Raw genomic sequence first — 26,914 nt, 5'->3', positions numbered from 1 at the left:
AAAAACAAAAAAAGTGAAGTGCAAATGTGAATTTAACAAGAAGTTGTAGATTCTCAACACTGTACACAAACTCCTTTGTTACAAATAAATAGTTATGCTTCTAAAAAAAAGAAATTTACAGTGAGATACAGTCTCAAAAACACAAAGCAAAATAAAACTAACAAACATCAAAAACATTAAGCAAGTTCAGCTGAGATCCATTCGGGTGAGAACTCAGAAGCTTTCAGTTTGAGCAAACAGGCTGGGGAATTGGGGAACTGGGCCTGTAGTGTCAGGACCTCTCCCACCTGTCACATCTCTGCACTACCTTCCACCCCAGGCCTGCATCACCCTTGCTGGCCCCACCAGACTCTCTACAGTTGCCAGAAACTTGGAGGCGTTGGTGAGATTGCCATACTGATCAACCTGCTCAGTTGAGACCCATTCGGGAGAGGTTTCAGAAGCCTACAGCCTGCAGTCTGAGGAAACACGATCAGCTGAAGAGTTGATGAGCGAGCAAAATGCCACCTGAGAACACAAAGGAAGGAGCTGCCCAGCCACCAAACCAGATCACCAGAATCACAGGCCCACCCTACACTGACTGGGAACAGGTCAGGCCCCATCTCCAGACCGGCAGACCAGGTCTCTAGCCCTTAGGCCCCAGCCATCAGAGCCCCAGGGACCAGGCAGCTACCTTTCCCTGCTCCCTCACCAAACCAAACCAAACCAACCAACCAACCAAACAACAACAACAACAACAACAACAACAACAAAAAACAGGCTCTGCGAACCCAACAACCACTGGAGTCATAAGCCCAACCAGCACCAATTGGGAACAACTGCTCCCTGAGAAACAGAGCCCAACAGCACCAACCAAGAACCCCTAGTGGACCAAGACTAACAATTAGAACAAGAGAGGCACCTTCAGACACAGACATCGCCTGCACTGAGTGGAGGAAGAGATGAGTAGACGCCAGTGCAAAAATACAGGCAACAACATAAAGACCTATATGACACCATCAGAACCTAGCGATTCTACACCTGCAAGACCGGAACATACATACCAAGGCAGAAGAAGAAATCAATGCTAAAAATGGCTTTAAGAAGAAGATGATAGAGGCCCTTAAAGAGGAAATGAAAAACTCCCTTAAAGAGGAAATAAAAAATTCCATTAAAGAATGTTACCACCACTTGCTTTTGTAAATAAAGTTGTACTCATACAAAAAAAAAAAGTAATACATAAAACTGTATTATATATGAAGTAGTGAGATGTTCTGATGCATGACTATATCATCTAATATTTAAATCAGGTCAGAAATATCTCCTATTCATGTGACATTTCTTTATGGTGAAAAACATTTCAAGTCCCCTATTCTAGCTTTTGAAAAGTATGTCATTATTATCTAGAGCCAGCTTATTGAGCAATAACACACAACTATCTCCTTTCTTTTTGTTCTTTTAAGACAGGGTCTCACTTTATAGCCTTGGCTGGCCTTGAACTCACTGAGATCCACCTGACTAAGCCTCCTGAGTGCTGGAATTAAAGGTGTGCACCATAATGCCCAGCTTCCTTTTTAAAAATCTTTTTTTTTTTTTTTTTTTTTTAAAGATTTATTTATTATGTTTACAGTGTTCTGCCAGCATGTTTGCCTGCAGGCCAGAAGAGGGCACCAGACCTCATTACAGATGGTTGGGAGCTACCATGTGGTTGCTGGGAATTGAACTCAGGACCTTTGGAAGAATAGCCAGTGCTCTTAGCCGCTGAGCCATCTCTCCAGCCCCCTTTTTAAAATCTTCTATCGAGTCAGGCTCCATATTGCCCAGACTGGGCCTTGAACTCCTGATTCTCCTGCCCAACCTTTCAAACGCTAGGGTTATAGGTGAGCACCTCCACACTTCTCTGACCACTTTCTGAAACCACTTACTTTGTGTGTGCAGTGGTCAGCGACAGTTTTCAGGAGTCGGTGCCTTCCCGCACACACCAAGTAAGTATTTCCTGGGAGCAAACTCGGCCGTCAGGCTGACTCACTGAGCGGTCCTGCTGGCCTCCGGCTTCTTTCTTTTCTGGAGACGAGGTCTCTATGTAGACTTGGCTGGCTTTGAATACACAATGTAGACCAGGCTGTCCTCAGACTCACAGACATCTATCTACCTCTGCCTCTTGAGTGCTGGGATCAGAGGTGTGAGCCCACCATGCCCAGCTTTCGGGATACATTTTATTTGTTTAGAATAACATATTCACGTCATAAATAACCACAAACACAAAGTCAGCTAGCTGACACAGACCAACCCGAAGAAGAGAGAGCTGGCCTGCATTTACAGAGTAGGACACTAAGTCTTTGATGTCTAACTGAATGGCAGATGGCACACAGCAGACTGGTAGCAGAACATGAACTTTGGTCATGCTCATAAGAGAGGCGTCCTTCCTTTCTAAAGCACCGCTGTCTGCACAGAACAGTCTTTCTTTGCGTAACTTGAGGAGGGTGATTAACACCAAAATAGACTACTTGGCTCTGAACTGATGTGCAAAGGCCTTTTTGTTTCTTCCCTTGCATATCTAGTTTAATATTCTCAGTTACTGATTCATATAAGCTCCAGAAGAGGGAGATTATACCTTATAATAAAACAAAATAGTATTGACATATACCTCACATTGTTTTAGGTAGAACATAAATAGTGTCTTAGATGCCCTGGTTCTCCCTCAATAATGGCTTTTCCCACCATATTCCTAAAATCGAATTAGAATTTCCCAAGGTGTTAATTAATACCTAGAATACCTGCTTAGTTGCTTTCTACAGATAAAAGTGTGATAACTTGTATGACTCAAATTTAAGTCACTTACATCAGTAACTTTTTCCCCCCTGGTTTTCTGAGACAGGGTTTCTCTGTGTGGCTTTGGAGCCTGTCCTGGAACTCACTCTGTAGACCAGGCTGGTCTTGAACTCAGAGAGATTCACCTGCCTCTGCCTCCCAAGTGCTGGGATTAAAGGCGTGTGCCACCACCTCCTGGCACATCAGTAACTCTTAAAGAAAACCACAAACTTCATTATATTAAATGAAAATATTTTGAGGCCCAGTTTCTTTGGGTTTAGTTACAATCATGTTAACAAAGGCTTGCTGTGAGTTTACCCTCTATAACTAAAGGCTCTCAGAAGCTCACTGTGCCCTCTCACCATGTGGTAGACTACCATGTGCAGTTGCTAAGGGATGGACACAGTCAAGGACAGGATTTCTTTGTTCATCTGAGTTAGAATCTGCCTCTCTGTAACTCTGAATCGGTTTTCTCTTTCAGCTTAAATGGTATCGTTACCTTTAAAGCTATATATTTACTGGATGAACACTCAAAGCATACTGGACTGTGCAAGTTTCCTAGCACAGTCATTTACATCCGAGAACCCTATACACTGTACAAATAACATTTTTTTCTCTTAAAAAAAAAAAAAAAAAAAAAAAAAAAGCAAAACCCAAAATCTGAGAGCTCCGATTTGACTGCATTCAAAGGCATAAGAGGATTTCTTTAGTAACTGCAGACTTCTTGGTGCTGGTTCTAAGTAAAGATCATAAGTAGTTAGGAGTCAACCCTTCACTCACCCGGCTTTACCTCTGGTCTAGACCAGAACACTATCTCTAGAGACCCTGAACAGAGACTGACAGTGAGTTTTGGAGTTAGACTGCTTGAACCTGATTCCTGCGCACACCAACTCATTATTAGAGTTACTCAACTCTCTGAGTCTCAGCTGCCTTGTCTATAAAATGGAAATAATCACCCACATCAAAAGGCTGTTGGGTGTGTGTGTGTGTGTGTGTGTGTGTGTGTGTGTGTGTGTGTGTGTGTTAATGGGAACATAAAACGCCTTAGGGGGCTGGTCAGATGGCTCAGTGAGTAGAGGTGCCTGCTAGCAAGCCCAATGACCTGAGCTTGATCCCCAGTTTCACACCTACACGTTGTATTTTGATCTCCACACACATGCCCACACATATTCATACAGACACATACTACATACAAATAATTATAATAAAAATAGTGTTTGGGATTATAATCAGGCACAACCATCATTCAAGAAGCTCGTTTGCTTTGAGGATTCTCTGGGCTGGAAAGATGCCTTGGTGGTTAAGAGCATGTATTGTTCTTGCATAGACCCAAGTTTAGTTCCCACACCCCAAGCCCTGAGCTTCTACCAGGGCCCAAACTCAAATGCATATAACATCTCCTCCCACACATCTGAAAGTAATTTAGAAATTTACTAATTTCATGATCAAGGTGAAAACTTGCCCAATTTGATCTTTTTTTTTTTTTTTTTCCAAGACAGGGTTTCTCTGTATAACTTTGTGCCTTTCCTGGAACTTACTCTGTAGACCAGGCTGGCCTCGAACTCACAGAGATCTGCCTGGCTCTGCCTCCCCAGTGCTGGGATTAAAAGCATGCACCACCACCACCTGGTGCAATTTGATTATTTTGATAAGCTATAGTTTCATTTATGTATATTCCTAAATACTCTTATTCTATTCCAAGTGTTTTCTTGGTTCAACTGCCCCTGATTCATAATTGTTAACAGGAACTTTCAAACTTCAAAAGGAAATTTTTAGCCAAGGTGAATAAAATTAATATTATTTATGGTGGTTGGCACAGAACTAACTGGGAAATTATTTTTCCCTAATAATGGCTATGACAATATCAAAAGCTGATACATTATGGAAGTGTATAAAACTGGAATTCACTTTATTCCAGGACAGCCAGGGCTATCTAGAGAAACTCTGTCTCGAAAACCAAAAACAAACAAAAAAGGGAACTATGTAGACCAGGCTGGCCTTGAACTCAGAGATCGGCCTGCCTCTGCCTTCTCGTGCTGAGATTAAAGGTGTGCGCCACCATGCTCAGCTTAAAAGAAAAAGACATTTTATTTGCACATGTGTGTGTGTCTGTGTATGTCCTTGTGTGGGCACGTGTGCCACAGCGCACAGGCACAGGGGAACTGCAGGAGTTGATTCTCTTCCTCCTTCTTTGGGTTCCGAGGACTGAACTCAGGTCAAACTAGGCTTGGTAGCAGACGCCTTTACCTACAGAGCCATCTCATTGGCCCTGAAAAAATATGTCTCAAGGCCACTGCCATTTTAATTTGTTGCATCTATGTAATTTCTAAGCATTTACCTTTTATTACTTATTATTTTTATTTTTTGTTTGTTGTTTGAGACAGGGTCTCTATATGTAGGTTTTTTTTTTTTTTGGTTTTTCGAGACAGGGTTTCTCTGTGTAGCTTTGCGCCTTTCCTGGAACTCACTTGGTAGTCCAGGCTGCCCTCGAACTCACAGAGGTCCTCCCACCTCTGCCTCCCACATTCTGGGATTAAAGTCGAGTGTCACCACACCTAATCCAAGCATTTACTCTTTTTAAATTACACGTGTGTGGTGTGTGCACGTGTCTGTGGGTGCATTCAGAAGCCAGAGCTGTCACGGTCCCTGGAGCTGGAAGGACAGACAGTTGTCAGCAGCAGTCTAGAGGTGCTGGGAACTGAACTCAGGTCCTCCGGGAGAGCAGTGAGCATTCCTAACTGCTGAGCCATCTCCCCAGCTCCCCGAGGACCTTTGGACAGTTAGAAACAGCTCTAGTTGTGAAAACCTAGGAACACCATGATTTACATTTGGGCATGCATGGACTCCTTACTGGAGAACTCAGACACGGTGAAGGCTTCTCCAACATACTTTCCAATTTCCTGAATGATTATACTAACTTGCTCTGATAGATATGAATAAGAATGGGTGATGGCCGGGTGGTGGTGGTGGTGGCGGTGGTGGTGGTGGTGGCGGTGGCGGCGGCGGCGGCGGCGGCGGCGGCGGCGGCAGCGGCGGCGGCTCACGCCTTTAATCTCAGCTTGGGAGGAAGAGCCAGGAGGATCTCTATGAGTTCGAGGCCAGCCTGGTCTACAGAGTGAGTTCCAGGAAAGGCACCAAAAACTACACTGAGAAACCCTGTCTCGAAAACAAACAAACAAACAAACAAACAAACAAAAACAAAACAAAACAAAACAAAAAAAACAAAAGAATGGGTGGCTCTGGGTATGGTGATCACAGATTCTAGGAGAACCTGGGGTAAACACACTTCATCAAACTGCCGAAGCACTGGATGTACTCATAAAAACAAAGTTGGTTGTTTTAATTTGCATTTATATGCAATTATTAGACCAAATGTCTCTTAACTGTATGACAGCTATTTCAGAAGGTGTGGTAACAGTCCCTCGGAAACTTTACCCTTTTGGAAAAAGATTAAAGACGTGTCAATTGGCTGCCCAAGGACAGTTGAGATTTTCTCAAATTATATAGAAGAAGGCAGGAAGAGAGGGAAGGAAGAGCTTCTCTAAAGGACGACATAAATCCTTTGGAAGTTTCTGCTTACATTTAATTAAATATACGGGGAAGAAACACGGTCAAGGCTGACAGCCTGAGAGCCAAACCTCACTTGGGTGAGAGGCGTTCAGCCGGTCAAGGCAACAGTGTTGCAGGCCTGTCCAAGTTCGGTCGCCAGAACCCACACAGAGGCGGCAGGAGACGGACTCCACAGAGCTGTGTTCTGCCGCCACATGCATGCTTGTAGCACTAGTGTGCACACAAACTGAGGTAGTAACAAATATTTTCAAATCCCACTTTTCCAATGTCCTATGTAATCCTGCCATTGGTAGTTTTTTTTTTTTTTTTTGAAGCTGATTTCCTTTGTCTCACTTTAACTAACTCGTAGAGAGGGTGATCACCTCCTGACAAGCGTTCCCGTCTAACTAGTTCCTCAGTGGAACAGACCTCACATGCCTGCTATAAGCCAACTTTCGGCTTTAATCTCACTGCCGTTTTCCCTCCCTACAATTTTTGGATGATTTCCTATTTCTCAACATACGGAAATTCATTCTAGGGGTTGGGGATTTAGCTCAGTGGTAGAGCGCTTGCCTAGCAAGCACAAGGCCCTGTGTTCGATCCTCAGCTCCAAAATCAATCAATCAATCAATCAATCCTAGACTTTTAAAGCCTTTATTTTTATTTTTTTAAAGATTTATTTATTTATTTATTTATTTATTTATTTATTTATTTATTTATTTATTTATTTATTTATTTATTTATTATGTATACAGCATGTATCCCTGTAGGGCAGAAGAGGGCACCAGGTCTCATTACAGATGATTGTGAGCCACCATGTGGGTGCTGGGAATTGAACTCAGGACCTCTGGAAGAGCAGTCAGTGCTCTTAACCGCTGAGCCATCTCTCCAGCCCCCTTTTAAAGCCTTTATATCACCAGGCTCTAACTATCCTTTTTCTTTCAATATAATCTTGAATTAACAAATAATCATTGTATATTTTTTCTGGGGTACAACGTATATTTCAGAGAAGAATCAAATCAGTCCACTATTATATCTTTCCCCTCACATATGTATTTCTTATTGGAAAGAACATTAAAAAAAATCTGCTTCCCCCCAAACCCCCCAGACAGGGTTTCTTTGTGCAATAGCCCTGGCTGTCCTGGGACTCACTTTGCAGACCGGGCTGGCCTTGAACTCACAGAGATTGGCCTGCCTTTTTGTCTCCTGAGTGCTGGGATTAAAGGCTTGAGCCACCACTGCTTGGCTAAAAATCTGCTTTTAATAATTCTGAAATAGCTGTATGGAGAAATCTGCTTCCAAAAAGCTAAATAAATAAATGGATAAATAAAATTCTGAAATAAATTTTGTATCCAGCGATCAACATCTCCCCCTTCTCAACTCCATTCCTTACACTACATGTAATGACTACCACTCAACTCTATGGTTCTCTAAGTTTGGCAATTTCCTACTCTACATGTGCGTACTAGCCCTTGAATGTATTTGAACACTCGATCTTAAGTTAGTAGTGCTGTTTTGGGATGCTGTGGAGCTTTGTGGGCAAAGGGCCTAGCTGGCAGATGTGGTGATATTTTGTTTGTGATCTTACAAAGCTTGCCTGAAGATCAGAGTGTTGTTTTGTGATCTAACAAATAAAGCCACTAGTTAGCCATAGAGGCCAGGCAGTGGTGCACACCTTTAATCCCAGTACTCAGGAGGCAGAGGCAGACAGATCTCCGTGAGTTCAAGGCCACCCTGGGCTACACAAGATTGATCCAGTCTAAAAGAGAAATAGAGACAAGAGGTGGTAGTACACACCTTTGATCCCAACACTTGGGAGGTGAAGACAGGAAGTGATATGGCTGGGCAGAGAGAGGAATGTAAGGCGGGAAGAGACAGGAGCTCAGCCCTTTTCAGTCTGAGGATTCGGTAGAGGTAAGAAGTCTCTCTAGTGGCTGGCTGCTCTGCTTCTCTGATCTTTCTGCTTTTACCCTGATACCTAACTCTGGGTTTTTAATTATTAAGACCAATTAGGATTCGGGCTACAGGCAGAGAGATAGGACTGTAGGGAGGGGCTAGAGGGATAAAAGCCCCTGGTTCGGTCCATGGTCTTGGCTTCCTGGTTGACTGTGGAGATGAGTAACCAGCTCCCACCACTATGCGTTCCTGGGTCCCTTAAGTTACCTCCTGTGAGGTTATTTGGTCCACAGGGATGAGAAAAGTAACTAACAAGGTGAGATAACAGAGTATTTGTCTTTCTGTGCCTGGCTTATTGGCTGAGGCTTAGGTTAGTGCAAAACTGTGTGCTTAGCAAGTGGGAGGCCCTAGGTTCAATGCCACCACTCAAGCAGGCAGGCAGGCGGGCAGGCGGGCGGGCAAGCAAGCAAACAAATATCAAAGGCTGAATAATATCCTATTGTGTATATTCAATGTTAGAACTCCACTCACCTGTTGATGGGTACTTTTTCCCATATTGTAGACACTGTGAATAATGCTGAAATAATACAGGCAGCCTTGCTATACCAATTTTAATTCCTTTGGATATATAGTCAGAGATAGAATTGCTGAATATTTTAATTCTATTTTTAGTGTTTAGAGGACCTCTCCCAATACCACTTTCCAAAATGGCTATACTAATTTAATTTACATTCCTATCAACACTATACAGCAATACCCCTTTTCTTCACATTTCTGCCAACACTTGTCATTTCTGGCCTTTCTGATAACAGAGGTGTGAGGTCAGTTTCTACTCTCACTATTCCCTAAGAGTTTTGCTCGAGATGCATTGTTTCATGTTACTTCCTATATATACACTGCTCCTTTCAACTCTATGACCTACATCCTCCCCCCTAGTAAGTACTAGGTTATATGGTACTATTATGCAGCCCTATCACTCAAATTAAGGAGACTTCTGGTCCCAGACAGGACATTTCCACTTGCTTGTTTCTACTAGGGAGCCCCCGCCCGCACCCCACACAGGGCAGTAGTGGCCGGCAGACCATCAGTGGAGCCCGCTGTCTCCTGGCCATCGATGCCCTGACTTTCTGCCCAGTAGCAGAGAGCACAACAGTGAAAGGCAGTCTAGCAAGATGACCCAGGAAAGCGGCTTCCGCTCCTGTAGAGAAGGCTGAGTGAACAGGAAGAAGAAAGGAACGTCCCAGGTACCTACAAAGAAACCTCTACAGCTAACACACTGGACGGCGACGGAAGGCCAGGGAAGGAGAGGCTGTCCAGCCTCGGCATTCTTACTCGATATAGGAAAGGCAGTAGTACTAGCCGGCGTGGCAAGACAGGAAAACTCATGCACTTTGGGGAGAACAAGAGGAGGGGGAAAGAAGAGAAATCACGTGTGCCTACGGCCGCTACAGAGGAGAATTCACGAAGCCTTCCATATTTTTGGTTTGGTTTTCTTCTGAGAGAAAGAACATGAAGTGTGTGTGTGTGGGGGGGATATGGGAGGAGTTGAGGAAAAGGAAGAGTTGGGGAAAAGGAAAGACATATTCAAAAAATAAAAACATTAACGAGGAAATCATGCCTATATGGAGATGACATGATTATCCGTGCAGAAAGTACTAAAGAGTACAGAAAAATTCCTAACACCAGTCATTTCAACAAGGTCACAGGTTACAAAATCAATGATGAACAATTAACTTCACCTTTATATGGAGAAACGGAAATTAAAAGCACAATTTATGGGTTGGTCAGATGGCTGAGTGGTTAAGATCACTGGTTTTCTTCCAGAGGACCCAGGATCAATTCCTGGCACCCACACGGCAGTTCACTCACAACCATCTGTAACCCTCTTCTGATCTCTGCAGACACCAGGCACACACGTGGTGCTGGAGACACACACACAGGCAAAACACCCATATACACAATAATAATAACAATAATAAAAGAACATCACATATTAAACATTTAACATATTAAAAAATCTCCACAATTTATAATAGTTCCAAAGAAAAATAAATATTTACATATATTTAACAAAGCATGGGTAGGACCTATATAATGAAAGAAATCCAAGAAAACCTAATTTTAGAAAGCATGCATACAAATAGACCGGAACACAACATATCAAACATGCCATATTTCCAAAAAATGCTGCAATTTTCTCAAACATCTTAAGAAGTGTTTTTTGTTTTGTTTTGTTTTCCAGACAGGGCTTCTCTGTGTAGCCCTGGCTGTCCTCGAACTCAAAGAGTCCCCAGAATTCTCAACTTCTTGTTGAATCCACAGTCTCCTTTAACATTGTTTGAAGTTTCAACATAAATTAAACATGACATTGAAAACTGGCCTTCATCTCTCTTTGTAATCCTTTGTAAGCCCCAGTCTTATTGATCTCATACTAAATATTTGAAAATACTAGTAATCAAGTGCTGGCAAAAATCTGGAGAACCTGGATTATTCACTTTGCTGCTGGAATGGTAAAAGGCCACAGCTAACGCTAGGCTGGGCATAGTAGCCTACATCTTTAATCCTAGAACACTGGAGGCAGAGGCAGGTGGATCTCTGCGAGTGTGAGGCCAGCCTGGGTTGCATTGAGAGTTCCAGGACACACAGTGAGACCCTGTCTCAAAAAGACAGGCTACACAATGGAGAAAAAGCCTTCCCAACTATATATTAGAGGGAATAAATATCTAGACTACATTAAGAACTTCAGACAGCTAAACACCAAAACGAAGCCATTCTGTCAGTAAATGGGTGAACGAACTGAACAGACACTTTTCAAAAGAAGAAACAGAAATGACTAACATTGGAAGTGTTCACCATTCTTAGCTATCAGGGAAATGCAAATGAAAACTGCTGAGATTCCAACCATCCCACAGGATGGCTACCATGGCAACAAACCACAACAAATGTTTGTGGGGACACGTCGAAAAAGGAATTCTTACATACACTGATGGGAATGGAAACTGGTTTAGCCTCTACAGAAATCAGTATGGAGGTGCCTCAGAAAAGTACAAATAGAACTATCAATGACCCAGCTATACCACCCCCAAGTATACAACCAAAGGACTCTACATCAACAAACCACAGAGACAGAGGTAGACTCACATTCAGTTCTACCCTACTCACAATAGCTAAGAAATGGATGGACTCAGTGTAAGCCTGTATTTAAGACCTCCTCCCTCCTTCAATAAATGACATTTGGCATTTAAAAAAAAAAAAAATATATATATACACATACATATATATATATATATATACATACATATATATATAATTCAATGAATGAATACTGCGAATGTAATCTATGACTACCACAAATGTGATTAATATCATGAGTGTAATTAATGAATATCATGAATGTAATTTAAAAAATAAAAATTAAAAAAAAAAAGGATAAAAAAAAAAAAAAGAAATGGACTCGGTAGAGATGTCCTTCAAAGGATGAATAGATAAAGAAAAGGGGGCACATACATGCAATGGACTTTTATTTAACCATAAAGAGAAATGAAATCACGAAATGGGTTCAGAAGTAATTCTGTGGGTAGAATGTTTGCCTAGTATGCATGAAGCTCTGGGTTCTGCCCTCAGGCCTGCACAACCCAAGCAGGCGGAGAAGGCCTGAAATCCCAGCAGCCGGGAAGTGGAAGCAGGGGCATCAGGAGTTCAAGGTCATCCTGGGCCAATCAAGGAATCCAAGGATAGTTGGGGCTGGACCAGAGTCTGCCAAAATGAAACAAACCAAAACAAACAAACAAAACCACTTCCGTGTTGAAATGTAAATGTTGAAATTTGGTGTTATGTATCACGTGAATAAACAGGTCTAACAATATACTCCTTATTTTGGTCGACTATACAGGCAGGTACAGATGGCACATCTGTTATCCCAATACTCTGGAGGCAGAGAGAACTTGGAGGATCCCCAGTTCAAGGCTAACCTGGGCTACAGCATGGGACTCATTTAAAAAACCAGAACAAGCCGGGCGGTGGTGGCACAAGCCTTTAATCCCAGCTCTGGGAGGCAGAGCCAGGAGGATCTCTGTTAGTTCGAGGCCAGCCTGGTCTACAAAGTGAGTTCCAGGAAAGGAGCAAAGCTACACAGAGAAACCCTGTCTCGAAAAACCAAATAAATAAATAAATAAATAAATAAATAAATAAATAAATAAAATAAAAAACCAGAACAAAGTGGGCAGTGGTGGCACATGTTTTAATTCCAGCACTTGGGAGGCAGAGGTAGTTCTAAGAGATAGTTCCAGGGCAGCTAGGGCTACACAAAGAAACACTGTCTTGAAAAACCAAAAAAAGAGAGAAAAAACAAAAAACAAAAAACAAACAAACAAAAAAAACCCCAATCAACAACAAAAACCTCAAAAATCAAAAACAACCCCCACCCCCCAAAAAAACCAACCAAACAAAAAACCCAACCAGGCAAAAACAAAACACTCCTTCAAGTAATCTAATTTCTTTTCTTTTCTTTTGGGGGGGCGCCCCCCCCCCTTTTCAAGACAGGATTTCTCTGTGTAGTTTTGGTGCTTGTCCTGGATCTGGCTCTGTAGCCCAGGCTGGCCTCAAACTCAGAGATCCGCCTGCCTGTGCCTGAGAGTGCTGGGATTAAAGGCGTGCGCCACTGCCGCCCGGTTTAAACTCAAGTTGTTTTCTAATTACAGACTTCCAGAGTGGAAGCTGGGCTGCAGAATGGCATAAAAGTCCCTTTAAAAAAGGGGTGGGCGGTGGCTGGAGAGAGGGCTCAGTGCTTAGGGTCCCTTGCTGCAGCTGCTCTTGCAGGGGATCTGGGCGCTTGCACCAGGTGGCTCACAACTGCCGGGAACCCCAGTTCCAAGAGATTCAATGCCCTTTTCTGGCCGCTGCAGCTCTTGCACACATGTGGCACTCACTCACACAGATACATCAATAAAAATAAATTTTAAAAAGAAAAAAACAGAAGTGGTGGGATGGCTCAGTGGGCATAGGCCCTTGCTGCCAAGCCTGACAGTGTGAGTTTGATACCAGGAATGCACATGGTAGAGAGAGAACCAATTTTCCCAAGTTGTCCTGATTTTCACATGCACACTGTGGCAAGCTAATCCTGCCACACCCCCATACAAGCAAAACTTAAAAATAAAAGTAAAAACATACTTCTTATTCAGTGATATTGGGACTACGTTTTTACTAAATTAACATCCAGAACAGACTTTAAAGTCAATCCAATTTTGAACAAGAGTCTCAATTGATGCTTCTAAACATGGGGATTTCAATTACAGATAATTCAACAAGGCTAAGGGGGAAGTTATTTTAGTAACTCTGCAAGTACCAGAGAAAGACACCAGTGCATTTGTGTGTTGTATGCATGCATGTGGATGCCAGAGGAGGACCTCAGTGTCTGTCTTCCTCAGGTGCCTTCACATTTTAAAAAAATTTTTAAAGATTTATTTATTATGCATAGTGTTCTGCCTGCATATATGTCTGCATGCCAGAGGATCTGCACACACCATCTTATTACAGATGGTTGTGAGCCACCTTGTGATTCCTGGGAATTGAACTCAGGACCTCTACAAGAGTAGCCAGTACTCTTAACCTATGAACCATTTCTCAGGCCCTCTACATTGTTTTTGAGACACGGTCTCTTACCGGGACCTGGCACTCACTAATTAGGCTAGGCTGGCTGATTAGGGACCCCCAGGAACTTGTATGTCTCTTTTTCTCTGGAGCTGGGATTCCATGTGCTAGGGTCACATTGCTGTGCCACTGTCAGGCTTTTTTATGTGACTTTTTACATTAATACACTTAGGGTTTAGGATATAACACAGCCAGGCTGTAATCCCAGCAGTTTGGAGGTGAAGAGAGGTAGAGATGGAACTCAGGTCCTCATGGTTGTGCATTAAGTACTTTGTGGTCAGGAGCCCAAAGGTCCTTGCACTCACAAACAGCACTAGGGAAACCAGGAATGTTAAAGGCGAGCGCGAGGCTGTCTTTTCAAGGGTGTGGTGGTTTGAGGAGGACCGGTCCCCACAGACCCAGGTGTTTGAATACTTGGTCCGTAGGGAGTGGCATTGTTAGGAGTGTTAGGAGGTGTGGTGTCGTAGGAGTAGGTGTGGCTTTGGTAGAGGAATAGGTAGAGGATAGGCTTTGAGGTTTCAGAAACTCAAGTCAGCTCTCAGCCTGTGGATCCAGATGTTGAACTTCAGCTCCTTCTCCAGCACCATGTCTGATGGCACACAGCCATGATTCCCACCACGATGATCATGGACTAAACCTCTGAAACTGTAAGCCAGCCCCAATTAAATGTTTTCCTTTATAAGAGTTGCCATGGTCATGGTGTCTCATCACAGCAATAGAAAACCTAATGAAGACAAAGGGAAAAGATGTATAACCTGATTTTCTTCTCAGAAGTCTGAGACTGGAAGTAGCTAATAGCCTAGGTCAGTAGTTCTCAATCTGTGGGTCTTGGACCCTTTCACAGGGATCGCATATGGATATTCTGCATATCAGATATTTACATTATGATTCACAACAGCAGCAAAATTACAGTTAAGAAGTAGCAACAAAAAAATCTTATGGTTGGGGGTCACCACCACATGAGGAACTGTATTAAGGGGTTGCAGCATTAGGAACACCTGCACTAGGTGACCCTGGTGCTGTCTGTTGGGCCAGGCCATACCAAGTTCCCTTAAGCTGAACCAGATGACCTCTGTGCTACCTGTATGACCAAGATCACACCAGATCCTCCCCCAGACCCTTAAGATAACACATGTAGCTCATCTTTAGAACCCATCTTCATGGAAGAAGTGACATGCACTTTGAGAAGAGTTTCCAAATAATTATGCCTCCTTATGCACACAGGATTGTGTTACACCAGGAAGCTTTTTTCCAAATTGTACTATACTTAAATACACCTAAAACAAACTGCCCAGTGTTAGATTCTAGAAGCTCAAACCAACACTGGCGAATGAGTCATGTTGAACTGAATTTTCTTCTTGTCTCACTAGGATCATTACTCTGCTGGCTCTGGTACTTGCAGAGACCCCTATACTTTACTGAGCTATCGCTTTAGCATATGATACATTTTTGGTGTGAGCCTGAACCTTTAACCAATAAGCCACCTCTTCAGTTCCAACACTGTATTTTTGTAATCAATAACGCTTTCGGAATAAATGACCAGATACTGAAATATGTAGAAAAACTAGAAGGAGGGTAGTGGTGGTGGTGGCGGTGACGGCGGCGCACGCCTTTAATCCCAGCACTCAGAAGGCAGAGGCAGGTGGATCTCTGTGAGTTCGAGGCCAGCCTGGTCTCCAAAGCAAGTTCCAGGAAAGGCGCAAAGATACACAGAGAAACTCTGTTTCGAAAAACCAAACCAAACCAAACCAAAAAACCAAAAAAACCAAAAAAAAAAAAAAAAAAATAACCTAGAAGGAAATTGGTGTTGTCACAAATAACTGGGTGTCGGTGGATGAAACAGGCAAGTTAGGGCTTAATGGAGTGGTAGAAGACAGACAACATGTTCATAGTGAGACCCTGTCTCAAGAGAAGCATATTTTGTGAATTCTTACCTTGAAACACTCTTCTTGTATGTGTATATAAGTGGTATCTTTGGTTTCCTGTATTTTCCAGGATAAGCTTTGCCATCAGATAGATGCTGCCTCAAGCCAACTTTAGTTTGGTGTCTCACTTAAAATGATCTCTCAAAATGTTTAACAATCATTATTATAATACCTAAAGGTATTAACTGTCTCTACACCAAAAAACGCTTTTCCCAAACAGGTCAAGGTGGAAGGTCTCAAGCTGGAAGCTGGGGTTGAGGGTGTAGATCAGAAGGTGTGGACCGCGTTCTTAGCAAGCACAAGGGCCTGGGTTTGACCCCCAGCACAGGGAGATGATGTCGGAGGACCAGAAGTTCTAAGTAGTCCTACAAGAGACCTTGCCTCAAAAAACAACAAGACATTGGAGGTCACCACCAAATAAGGATATTTCAAGTAATCGGTCTGAATGAAAGCAATCTTGGGAATTAACGTTTTGCAGTATGGAAGGACAGCACACACTGGTACAGTTCTCAAAAAGGGGAGAGCATATAAATAAGACAGTGCTTTCAGCAGGCTCTCCTCTGCTAGAAAAGATCAATTTTATCCAATAACTAGATCTAATCACATTTCCTCCATTCTAATTTGTGACTTTTCACTTTTACTATTAACAGCTTAAAAGAAGTCTTTTTTACATTTTACCCCCCGAAAGATTATTATCAAATGGTCTCTTTTGGCATGTATAAAAAAATGTACTAGCTACATATTTTTTGCTTTTAAACCTTGAAGATAACTCTACAGCCAAAACCCTTTTTTGAACATTGCCATTCCAGGCAGAATCCGCCTAAGCGAGTAACTGAACAACGAGGTTCTAGAAGCCTGTCTAAAGTCGGCAGGGGAATCAATCACAAAACCACCTCAAGTTGGTTCTCAGGCGTCCAATCCTAAAATGCTGCTGGGATGAGCAGGCGCGAGGTGTGCGGCGCTCAGGAGCTGCCTTAGAGACTCGGCGCCCAGCCCCACCGCGTCCTGAAAGATCAAAGCCCGCAGCAAACCGCCGGGCTCCCGCTTGTGACCGCTTACGGGTAGTTCGCATCCAGTGGAGCAGCGCCGGGACATCTGCTGGAGCCGTGGTCCCGAGCAGCTGAAGCACGGCTCGCCGAGCGGAGCCAAAGTCCATGGCGCAGCGGGCAGGCGGGACAGGGACGGGATCGCACTGAGCACGCGCAGCCAGACCCCGCCCCCGCCCCGCGGAGCCTCCACTCACGGGGGCCCGAGCCGCTAAGCCCCGCCCCTTCGGGGGGGGAGATCCCGCCTCTCGCGGCTGCAGAAGCCCCCGGCCCCCCCCCCCCCCAGTCCTCCTGCACGCTGACGCCTGCTTGCTTTTTCTCAAGGGGGGACTCCTGACGTCTCCCCTCGAGATTGCACCCCGGGCAGGGCCGGTGCCGCCGCCGCAGGGACGTCCGGGTAGCACACTAGGGTCAAAGGTCAGCTCCAGCCCAGCGACACCCCGTATAAACCCTGAGCGGAGGCGAGCCCGCCGAGCGGCGGCTTGGCGCCCCGGAAGCGGAAGTATGTTTTCTTGGCGGAGGGCTGGACCACGCTGAGTGATGACGTCTCCCCATTGGGCGGAAGGTTCGGTGGCAGTCGTCGGTGTTCCAGCTGGTGGGAGTTGGCTTCACGGTGCCGGGCGCTGGGCCCCTAGCGTGTGTAGCTGGGGAGTTGGGCTGCGGGGTCGCCCCTGTTCCTCCTGCTTCCGGCGTTTCCCGGGTCTCCGTCCGCGGCGTGGGGCCTCGCCAAGGACTCGCCGGCCCCGAGGGGCCGCGGATCGAGGGGTGACTTTTTGCGGTGAGTGTGGGGCTTCTCCTCCCTCGGCGCGACTGAGAAGGGAGCCTCGGGCAGCCGGACCCCCGGTGTGGGCCAGACGCCCCTGCGGGAGTCTTCCCTGGTCGCCGCAGGCTGTGATCGCCGGGGCGGGGGTGGCCGGACACTGTTACCTCTCGTCCGCCAGCGCAAGTTTTAGTAAAGGATGCGCTGTTTACCCTTTGAATGTGCCTTCAGGTTTACCCGAGCCAAACACGATGTAAGCATCTGTAGTCTTGACTCATGGATGGCTTTCCCGAGCGATTTTAGATGAGGCTGCTTGCCCCAAACCTTCTGATTTTATCTTCCTATCTTTCAGTGCTGAACATAAGGTTCTTTCTGCCTGGAGTAGATCTTGGCTAAATTAATAAGATAGTTCAGTGACAGGGGTAAGATACACTGACGACTTTGTTGTTTATCAGTTGACGCTATCGACAATGCATTTTTTTTTTTAAATTCTTGTATCGACTTTTTTTTTTCTTTTTCTAGACAGGTTTTCTCTATGTAACAACCCTGGCTGTCCTGGAACTCGCTTTGTAGGCCAGGCTGCCTTCGAAGTCACAGAGATCCGCCTGCCTCTGCCTCTGCCACTGCTGAGATTAAAGGCTCCACCTTTAATCAGCTGCTATCGCTTTTCTTGTTGCCAGTCTTCACTTAGTTGTTAGATACTCATTTGAACAAAATGTTTACGGGGCTTTCTTTCTTTTTTTTTTTTTTTAAAGCTGTAATGATAAAGTAGTGAAGGACACAAGCCCCAACATGGAGAGGCCAGCAGTACAGAGGAGAAAAAAAAAGCCCACAAATACTTATTCTAGCCTGATGAATAATGAGAAACTCTGGTGAGGCATAAAGCGGTCTAGGATAACAGAGATGAAAGTTAGTGTGCCCCCTAAGAGATCTGTCTGAACTACTTGCTGCTGAAATCCAGCACTAATTTCCTGACAGGCTTGTGAGGATGAAGAGGGCTGGGTAACACCTTTGGTACAGTACCTGTGACAGAGCAGGCGTGCTATGGAGGAGGGAGACAGTTCCCTTTACCTCAGCTGTGCTTGATATGGCTGATTAGTATTTTCTGACTTAATAAATAAAGAATACTAGACAAGGAGTACTCCTGTAACTTTCTGCGCCTACTACTGGAATGTAGCTTTTCTTTCTCTTAAAGATAGACTTTTTTTTTTCCCCCAGTGTGCTTTTGGAGGAGGGGAAGATGAGTAAAACTACAGTCTCTTGGGGATCAGTCTGGTTGATCTGTCTTTCATTTGGCCCTTACTGCTAGAACACACGCTCTCCCATAGATTTCCCCTGAGCGTTCTCACCCACATGTGTCCCTTCCATGCATTGTTCCCATAGGCCGGCCATCTCTCTCCACGCATCTCTTTCTAGCCTTCATTTTGAGAGTTCGGCACTTTCTGCAGGACTCAATAGGCCGAAGGCAAATGAGCTCCTTCCACCTCCCATTTCCCACCAGGCTGTGTAGTGTTATATGTTGAAGTGTATAGAAGCGGTGTGTTTTTGAGTTTTGACCCTTATTGTTGAGCGTGCTGTGTGTATTTTAAGAAAGACTCAGCCACATGTGCCTGGCTACTTTGTAGGCTGGGGGTGGGGATGGGGAAGTTACTGGGGCACAGGAACTGGAGGTGAGCCTGGGCATCATTATCAATACCCCGTTCCTAAAATGCACAACAAAACAGTGTAATAAAAGGAACACGTACGCAGACATTCTACTTAGGTTGTAGACCATTGAGTAACTAAGACTTGAATTTTTTTTCTGAATTGATTTTCCTAACTTTCAAATCAGCTTCCCTTTTGCTTTTCATTCATCTGTTAGTGACATCATTAGCCACTTGGCCATTCAGACTGGAAACACAGGAATAGTTTTTGACTAGTTCCTCTTCTTTTTACAGCCATTTGGACATTCAGTCCTGTAGACTTTGTCTCATTTATTTGTTGTTGTTCAGAAGTGCTTTTCTTGTCAAAATGTTTGGATTGTGGCTAGTATTTGTAGACTTCTGACTCTTGGATTTTTCTCTATTTGATGCATTTGCTGTTGTCTAAAGGAGTTCTTATTCTGTATATATGGTTATGTATGTTTATGTGTGTACGTACAGTTTTTGTTTCCCTTTTTGAGACAGGATCGTAATATGTTGCCTTGGCTGACCTTGGAGCCATGGCCTCAAGGGATCTTCTTGCCTCAACCTCCCACATAAAACATACCTGTAATGGACCTCTGCCTAAGAGACTTTAAAAGTTGAGGACATCCTGGGCTGTGGTGCATGCCTTTAATCCCAGCACTCAGGAGGCTGAGGCAAGTGGATCTCTGTGAGTTCGAGGCCAGCCTGGTCTACAAAGTGAGTTCCAGAACAGCCAGGGCTACACAGAGAAACCCTGTCTTGGAAAACAAAACAAACAAACAAAAAGTTGAGGACAGTTTTCCATTCTTGTGTTTGATTTGCAGGATGCTGCTGCGTGCAATGATTTCTGACCTGACTGCACGTCAGGGTCTGTAATGGCTTGCTTTGCTTTTCTAATCAAGAATTTAGACAAGTACTCTCCCCCTCCCCCACCACGTTATTGTCCCTGGGGATTCTGACTGAGGGTTTTATTTTGAGCTGATAGGCGTTGTATAAATGTAACTAATGTAACATTGCTTGGGCTTCTGCCTTCCTCCCCTTTTCCATTTTTCCCATCAGTGCTCTTTTTAGTTTCAAAAGCAACTATTGTCAAGGATTTTTTTCTTTTCAGTTTTCTTCTTGGCAATATTTTGTGTAAAGATTCTTTTTATGACTGACCTGACAGCCAGACAGTATTTTAGGAAAGGACCCTTGTAGGTTTTGGTTTGCTTTCTTCTTTTCCTTCCTTCCTTCCCACTCCCCCCTTTTTTTTTTCTCTCTCTCCTTTGCCTTTTTCTTTTTTCACAGGATCTTATTATGTAGCCTTGGTTGGCCTGGAACATGCTATGTAGACCATGCTGGCCTCACAGGTCTAGAAGTCTCCCTTCCAAAATAAAAGCCGTGCAGTACTATACCCCTCCTTGTTTTTTAGTTACTATTGCTTATTAGGTGTGGTGTGGGGAGCGGAGGAGGTGTATGTATGTTTGTGCACATGTATGTGTTTGAGCAAGTGTCTACGTGGCTGCAGGTCTGAGGAGGAAGCTAGGCGAGAATGTTGGATATGTTCTATCCTGCTCTGCCTAACCCCTACCTAACAGGGCCATTTTTTCTTTTTTTATTGTAAAATTTTTTAAGTTTTTATTTTTTTTATTTTTTGAGATTATAAAATAATTTCATAATTTCCCCCTTTCTTTTCCTCCCAATAAACACCCTCTTATATATCCTTGTGCACTTTCAAATTTATGGCTCTTTTTCATTAATTGTTACATACACACACACACACACACACACACACACACACATTCCTAAATACATAAACACACCCTGCTCATTCTGTATGTGACTTGTGTGTAGGTTTTCAGGGCCGACCATTGGTGTGTAGGTTGTTTTCAGGGCCGACCATTGGTGTGTAGGTTGTTTTCAGGGTTGACCATTGGTGTGTAGGTGGTTTTCAGGGCCGACCATTGGTGTGTAGGTGGTTTTCAGGGCCGACCATTGGTGTGTAGGTGGTTATCAGGGCTGACTGTTTCTCCTGCTCTTAGCACTCCCCAGTTTCCTGTAATTGTTCCTTCAGGTTGAGGCCCCCTGGAGAGCTGTTGGTCACTGCCAGGGTGTGTGCGCCACTATTTCACCCTGACTGTGTCACTGTACCATTGATGTGTACTGTACCAGTTGATGTGGTTTATAATGTTAGGTCAGAGCTGGTGGTTGCTCCCCTCCTCTGGAAGGGAGTTTTAAAAATCATGAGTTTTAGGCCAATCTGGGCTACCGAACAGGCTTTATTTTAAAAGAGAAGGGTATTCCTCCCTTGGAACCCTTCTCATCCTCTGGAGTTTCCTCACTTTTCCTTAATAAATCCCCATCTGCTCTGAAAGTAAATATAATTGTAAACGATAATGAGGTGCCGGGAAACGGCTCAAAGCCTCCTCCTGTGCACGCGTGAGGACCCATGTAAAAGCTGTGCGGGCCTAAAAACTGCAGGGGGGTAGTGACACAGGCCTTTAATCCCAGCACTCGGGAGGCAGAGGCAGGCAGATCTCTGTGAGTCCGAGGCCAGCCTGGGCTACAGAGCGAGTTCCAGGACAGACTCCATAAGGCATGCTGCCTTATGGTACCAAGAAAGCGAGTCTTCAGGGAGGGGCTTTCTGGTCAGTTGGGGCCCTGTGTCTGAAGTACATGGTGTTTTCATTAACAGGAGCTTGCTTTCCACCTCTAGGGGGTGGGAGAGCAACCAAGGCTGATAGCAACAGCCTATAAATGTTTTGGGAGTCTCTTGGACAACCCTGACAAACAACTCAAAAGAAGACTTCTCCTGCTTGGTATTGGGTCTTTATTAGGTGGTTTTTGGTTCTTGGAGGGAACATTGTGAGCCCAGATGAGAAAACTTGATTTAAATTATATATGTATATTTATATACAGACTTAATTATATTATAGTTTTTGTTTTGTTTTTAGCTAGCTTGTTAATAGTGTGATTTCTTTTCAAGCACTCTTATTTATGGTTGTCTTACCCTCCTGTCCTTTGTCTGTATTTGCCTCCCTCCCCACTCCCTAGTTAGAGCCCTGCTCTAGTTTTCCTCTTCTCTCCATCAGATCACTTGTTCTCTGACACACCCCTGTCTGCTGCTTCCCCACCCCAGCCATGGTGGGGCCCTTTTCACCTTCCTGGGTTCTCGGTCACTCTAGGCTGCGTGCTCATCTGAAGCTTTGGAGTCATGAGCCTTGGATGAGCGGGAACATGTGGCGGTTGAGACTGGGACTCTAACTAAACCCGAAGCCCACCATCTCGACTAGCTGGCCGGCCACTGGGCTCCCTGGATCTACCCCTCAGTGCTGGTGTACAGGCCCGCACAGCTTTTACATGGGTCCTCACGCGTGCACAGGAGGAGGCTTTGAGCCGTTTCCCGGCACCTCATTATCGTTTACAATTATATTTACTTTCAGAGCAGATGGGGATTTATTAAGGAAAAGTGAGGAAACTCCAGAGGATGAGAAGGGGTCTGAGGGAGGAATACCCTTCTCTTTTAAAATAAAGCCTGTTCGGTAGCCCAGGTTGGCCTAAAACTCATGATCCTTCTGCCTCGGTCTTCTGAACGCTGGAGTTCCAGGTGTGCTGTACCATGCCTACCCTAATGGAAGTTTCTCTCCCTTTCCTCCATCAGACTGTGAGGTCGGGGCTGGGGAGACAGCTGGGGGGCGGTTACATGCTTGCCATTTGAGAGTGAGGACTTGAGTTCAAACCCTCTCGTAGTTTAAAACTCTGGGTAACATAGCCAAGAATCAGGAATGGTGGAGATGTTGTTGTAATCTTTATGTCCAGCCAGAACACTCTGACTTACTAAAGTTGTCTAAGGGAGCCAGGGAGATAGTTCAGTCACTAAAGTCCCTTATGTGCACAATGACCTGATTTCATTCCAGAGTCCCTCATAAAAGAGCCAGGCTGCACAAACGTGTAATCTCGTGGGGACATGGAAACAGGCCCTGGCCCTGGGGCTCCCGGCCAGCTTATCCTACTTGGCCAGTGCCAGGCCAGTGAGAGACCCCATCTCAAAAAACAAGGTGCACAGCTTCTGAGTAATGACACATGAGGTACCTCTGCTCTCTGTATGTATGCACACACACGTATGACCACATTCACATGTACATACACACACAGCTATGAAGTGTTGCTATGGTTTTGATGTTGTTTTTGAGATGGTCTCACTGTGTACCCTGGCTGGCCTTGAGTCTGCAGAGACTCACCTGCCTCTGTGCTAGGGTTAAAAGCATGCATCACCACACTTGGCTTACGGTGTTAACTTTAATGTTAAGATTTGAAACTTTGAAAAACCCTAAAAACTGCAGGGGGGTAGTGACACAGGCCTTTAATCCCAGCACTCGGGAGGCAGAGGCAGGCAGATCTCTGTGAGTCCGAGGCCAGCCTGGGCTACAGAGCAAGATCCAGGACAGACTCCAAAGCTACACAGAGAAACCCTGTCTCGAAAAACAAAACAAAACAACAAAAAACAAAACAAACAACAACAACAACAAAACAAAAACAAAAACCCCTGAAAACCAGTTATTTTAGCTAGGTGTGGTGGCACACAGCTGTATGCAGGTAGAGGTGTGAGGATTGTTCCAAGATCCAGGCCATCCTGGTTTACATAGTGAGTTCTAGGCCAGCCAGGACTGTATAGTGAGTGAGATTCTGTCTCAAAAAAAAAAAAACAAAAGCAGGACTTTGTGGTGGTATGATAGGTAATTTATCTTCTGAAATTAACAAGAGAGTTTTGTCTGTATTAATCTGATGTTAATATATTGATTTGGAATGAAGACATTTTTATGCTTGTACAATTCATGGAGCATTAGTAGGTGTTTAATGAATGGATGAATGAGTACAAATTACACCTAGCTGGATTCCTAGCTTATATAACTAATAGTATAAGCTCTGTATTTTACAAAGAAGTGTATTGGAAAAGTTTTCTTCTTGACTTAAAAAATAAAATGTGTAAGTGTGCACTAAGTATACATGTGGGCAAACAAACCCTCTACACATAAAATTAAAATAAATACATCTGAAAAATGTATACTCACTGCCAGGTGTGGTGGTGCATACCTGTAATCCCAACAGTTAGGAGTTGGGCCAGGAGATCAGGAGTTCAAGGTCTTTAGGTACATAATGGGCTCCAGACCAACCTTGGATACATTAAAGGCTGCCTCAAAAAGAACTAGCCAGACAACAAAAAGTGGTGTGTTGTGGTGTGCATTTATAGTTCAAAACTCAGCCCCTCACTGAAATCCATTTCCAACTGAGTCATCTGCCAGCCTTAACTATGATTCTTATCCCAATCAGTTTACCTGAAATGTCCAATTCGAATCAGGCTTCCGATGAATCTGCAGCATTGTGTAACCACCACCATAATCAGTTCTAGAACATTTCCATCCCCCCAAACACCATACCCACTTGCAGTCCCTTCCCATTTTGTTTGCCTGAGCCACTGTGGATCTACACTGTTTTTGTAGATGTGCCTACTGTAGGTGTTTTGTAAGGGCAATGATAGTATCAGGTCTTCTGTGACTGATGTCACCATCTATACATAATGTGTTCAAGAGTTATCCGTGTTGTGGCATGTTCTGTACTTCATTTCTTTTTATTGTCTATTAATAGCCTGGTCTATGGCTCCCCCACATTTTATTTAGCCATTCATCAATTGAGGGGATATTTGGGTTGTTTCTATTTTTTAACTATTATGAATAATGATGTTGTGACTGATCATGTTTTGTTTTTACATATATCTTGTTTTCTTTTGTATAAATACGTTGGAGAAGAATTTCAGGGTTTTTTCTTTCTCTCTACATAGCCCTAGCTGTCCTCAAAGTCAGAGACCTGAGACCTTCTGCCTCCCAAGTGCTGGGATTAAAGGCATGCACCACTTCTTTTTTTTTTTTTTTCTTCGAGACAGGGTTTCTCTGTGTAGCTTTGGTGCCTGTCCTGGATCTAGCTCTGTAGACCAGGCTGGCCTCAAACTCACAGAGATCTGCCTGGCTCTGCCTCTCAAGTGCTGAGATTAAAGGCCTGCACCACTGCCACCTGGCCACTTTTTTTTTTTTAATTGAATTTTATTATTTTACTTTTGGAACCATGGCTCACTAACTGAGATTGGCCTGGAACTTGCTATTAGCCTAGGCTGCCTGTAATTCATGATTCTCCTGAAGTCCAGATTTTTATAAAGAAAATATTTGTAAAGTGTGCTGCTAAAGGTAGGTGGGTAAGCTGGGCATGTTCAGTTAGTAGAGTAAACATTTATCTGGGCTGCGGGAATCCCTGAGTTCAATTTCCAGCACCATGTAATCTTTGTTCTTGGGAGGTGGAGGGAGGCAGATCAGAAGTTCAAGATCATCCTTGACTTCACAAGTTCAAGGCAGCCATACATGAAACCTGCCTTAAGATAAATAATAAATATTTTTTTAAAAAAGAAAAATACTTATATAAAGAAGGGTGTGTCAGAAAATGTCACATGTTTCTTCTCCTTCCTTCCTTCCTCCTCTTCCTCCTCCTCCTTCTTCCTCCTTCTCCTCCATGGTGGTGTGCACCTTTAATCCCAGCCACACCTATGTAGAGAGACTGTCTCAAAAACAAAAAACGAGCTACAATACAAGAAATTGGATTTTTTTAAAAAATACATCCTTGCCTGTCCTAGAATTTGTTATGTAGACCAGGCTGGCCTTAAACTCACAGATACCCACCTGCCTTTGCCTCCCAAGTGCTGGGATTAAGGGTGTGCACCATCATGTCCATCTAGATTCATTGAAAAAAATTATTTTTTATTTTGTGTGTACTTGAGTGTTTTACTTGCATGTATGTATGTGTACCGCATGTGTGCCTGGTACCTTGCAGAGGTTGGAAGAGGATATGGATCCCATGGACCTGGAGTTACAGATAGTTGTGAAGCACCATGTGAGTGCTGGGAATCAAACCCAGATCCACTGGAAGAGCAAGAGTTCTTCACCTGTGAGCTGTCTCTCCAGCCCCCTAGATTCATTTTTAACTTTTTATGATGTCACTTAAACAAGTCACTGTGGTGTCACAGATGGACTGTGTCTCTGCTGGTGGCAGTGATGAAAAGAGAAAACTGAAACACCCATTTCTTCCATGGAAAGTACTTACTTCATTGATTTAGCTTACTGGATATGGGATAAGAAATCTTGACTCTTCCATGAAGTAGTTGCTCTTTGAGGTTAAACAACCATGTAACTGTTAAAAAACAAAACAAAACAAAAACCTTGGTTAAGGTAAGTAAAACTTTTTTCATTTTCATCATGGCAGCAGTAATTTAAAATTTTAATTTAAATTTTTATTTTTTTTGTTTTTTTTTCAAGACAGGGTTTCTCTGTGTAGCTTTGGTGCCTTTCCTGGCTCTCACTCTGTAGCCCGGGCTGGCCTCTAACTCACAAAGATCTGCCTGCCTCTGCCTCCCGAGTGCTGGGATTAAAGGCGTGTGCCACCACCGCCCTGTAGTTTTTAATTTTTTTTAAGACAGGGTCTCACTGTATCACCCTGGCTGACCGTCAACTCACAGAGACCCATCTATCTCTGTCTCCTCTGCTGGATTAAAGGTCTGTACCACCATGTCCAGCTTTAATTTTTTTAATTATTTTCAAAATCTAGATAGTGTTT

At 43.9% G+C, this 26,914-nt stretch overlaps 2 protein-coding genes across 5 annotated transcripts in view; one reads left to right on the top strand and one right to left on the bottom strand.

Moving 5' to 3' along the window:
* LOC102926838 (uncharacterized) overlaps nucleotides 1–17,001 on the bottom strand; it is a 34,795-nt gene extending 17,794 nt beyond the window's left edge. The window contains exon 1 of one of the 2 annotated variants that reach the window (XM_076550648.1): nucleotides 16,869–17,001. In XM_076550648.1, coding sequence (XP_076406763.1) covers nucleotides 16,869–16,965 — 97 coding nt within the window. In that variant the 5' untranslated portion in view covers nucleotides 16,966–17,001. Of the gene's footprint in view, nucleotides 1–15,818; nucleotides 16,709–16,868 lie in introns of those variants that run through there. The other variant, XM_076550649.1, reaches the window with a different exon arrangement.
* A 101-nt stretch (nucleotides 17,002–17,102) lies between these two features.
* Nucleotides 17,103–26,914, top strand: part of Srp54 (signal recognition particle 54) — a 44,427-nt gene continuing 34,615 nt past the window's right edge. Inside the window, exon 1 of one of the 3 annotated variants that reach the window (XM_042260611.2) lies at nucleotides 17,103–17,633. The gene's annotated coding sequence lies outside the window, so the exon portion shown is untranslated. Of the gene's footprint in view, nucleotides 17,634–26,322; nucleotides 26,530–26,914 lie in introns of those variants that run through there. The other 2 variants (XM_076550647.1, XM_042260612.2) reach the window with 2 other exon arrangements.

Source organism: Peromyscus maniculatus, chromosome 14, assembly GCF_049852395.1.
Source record: "Peromyscus maniculatus bairdii isolate BWxNUB_F1_BW_parent chromosome 14, HU_Pman_BW_mat_3.1, whole genome shotgun sequence".
Classification (NCBI taxonomy): Eukaryota; Metazoa; Chordata; class Mammalia; order Rodentia; family Cricetidae; genus Peromyscus; species Peromyscus maniculatus.
Note: the sequence above shows the minus strand (reverse complement) of the source record. Positions and strands in the feature narration are given on the sequence as shown.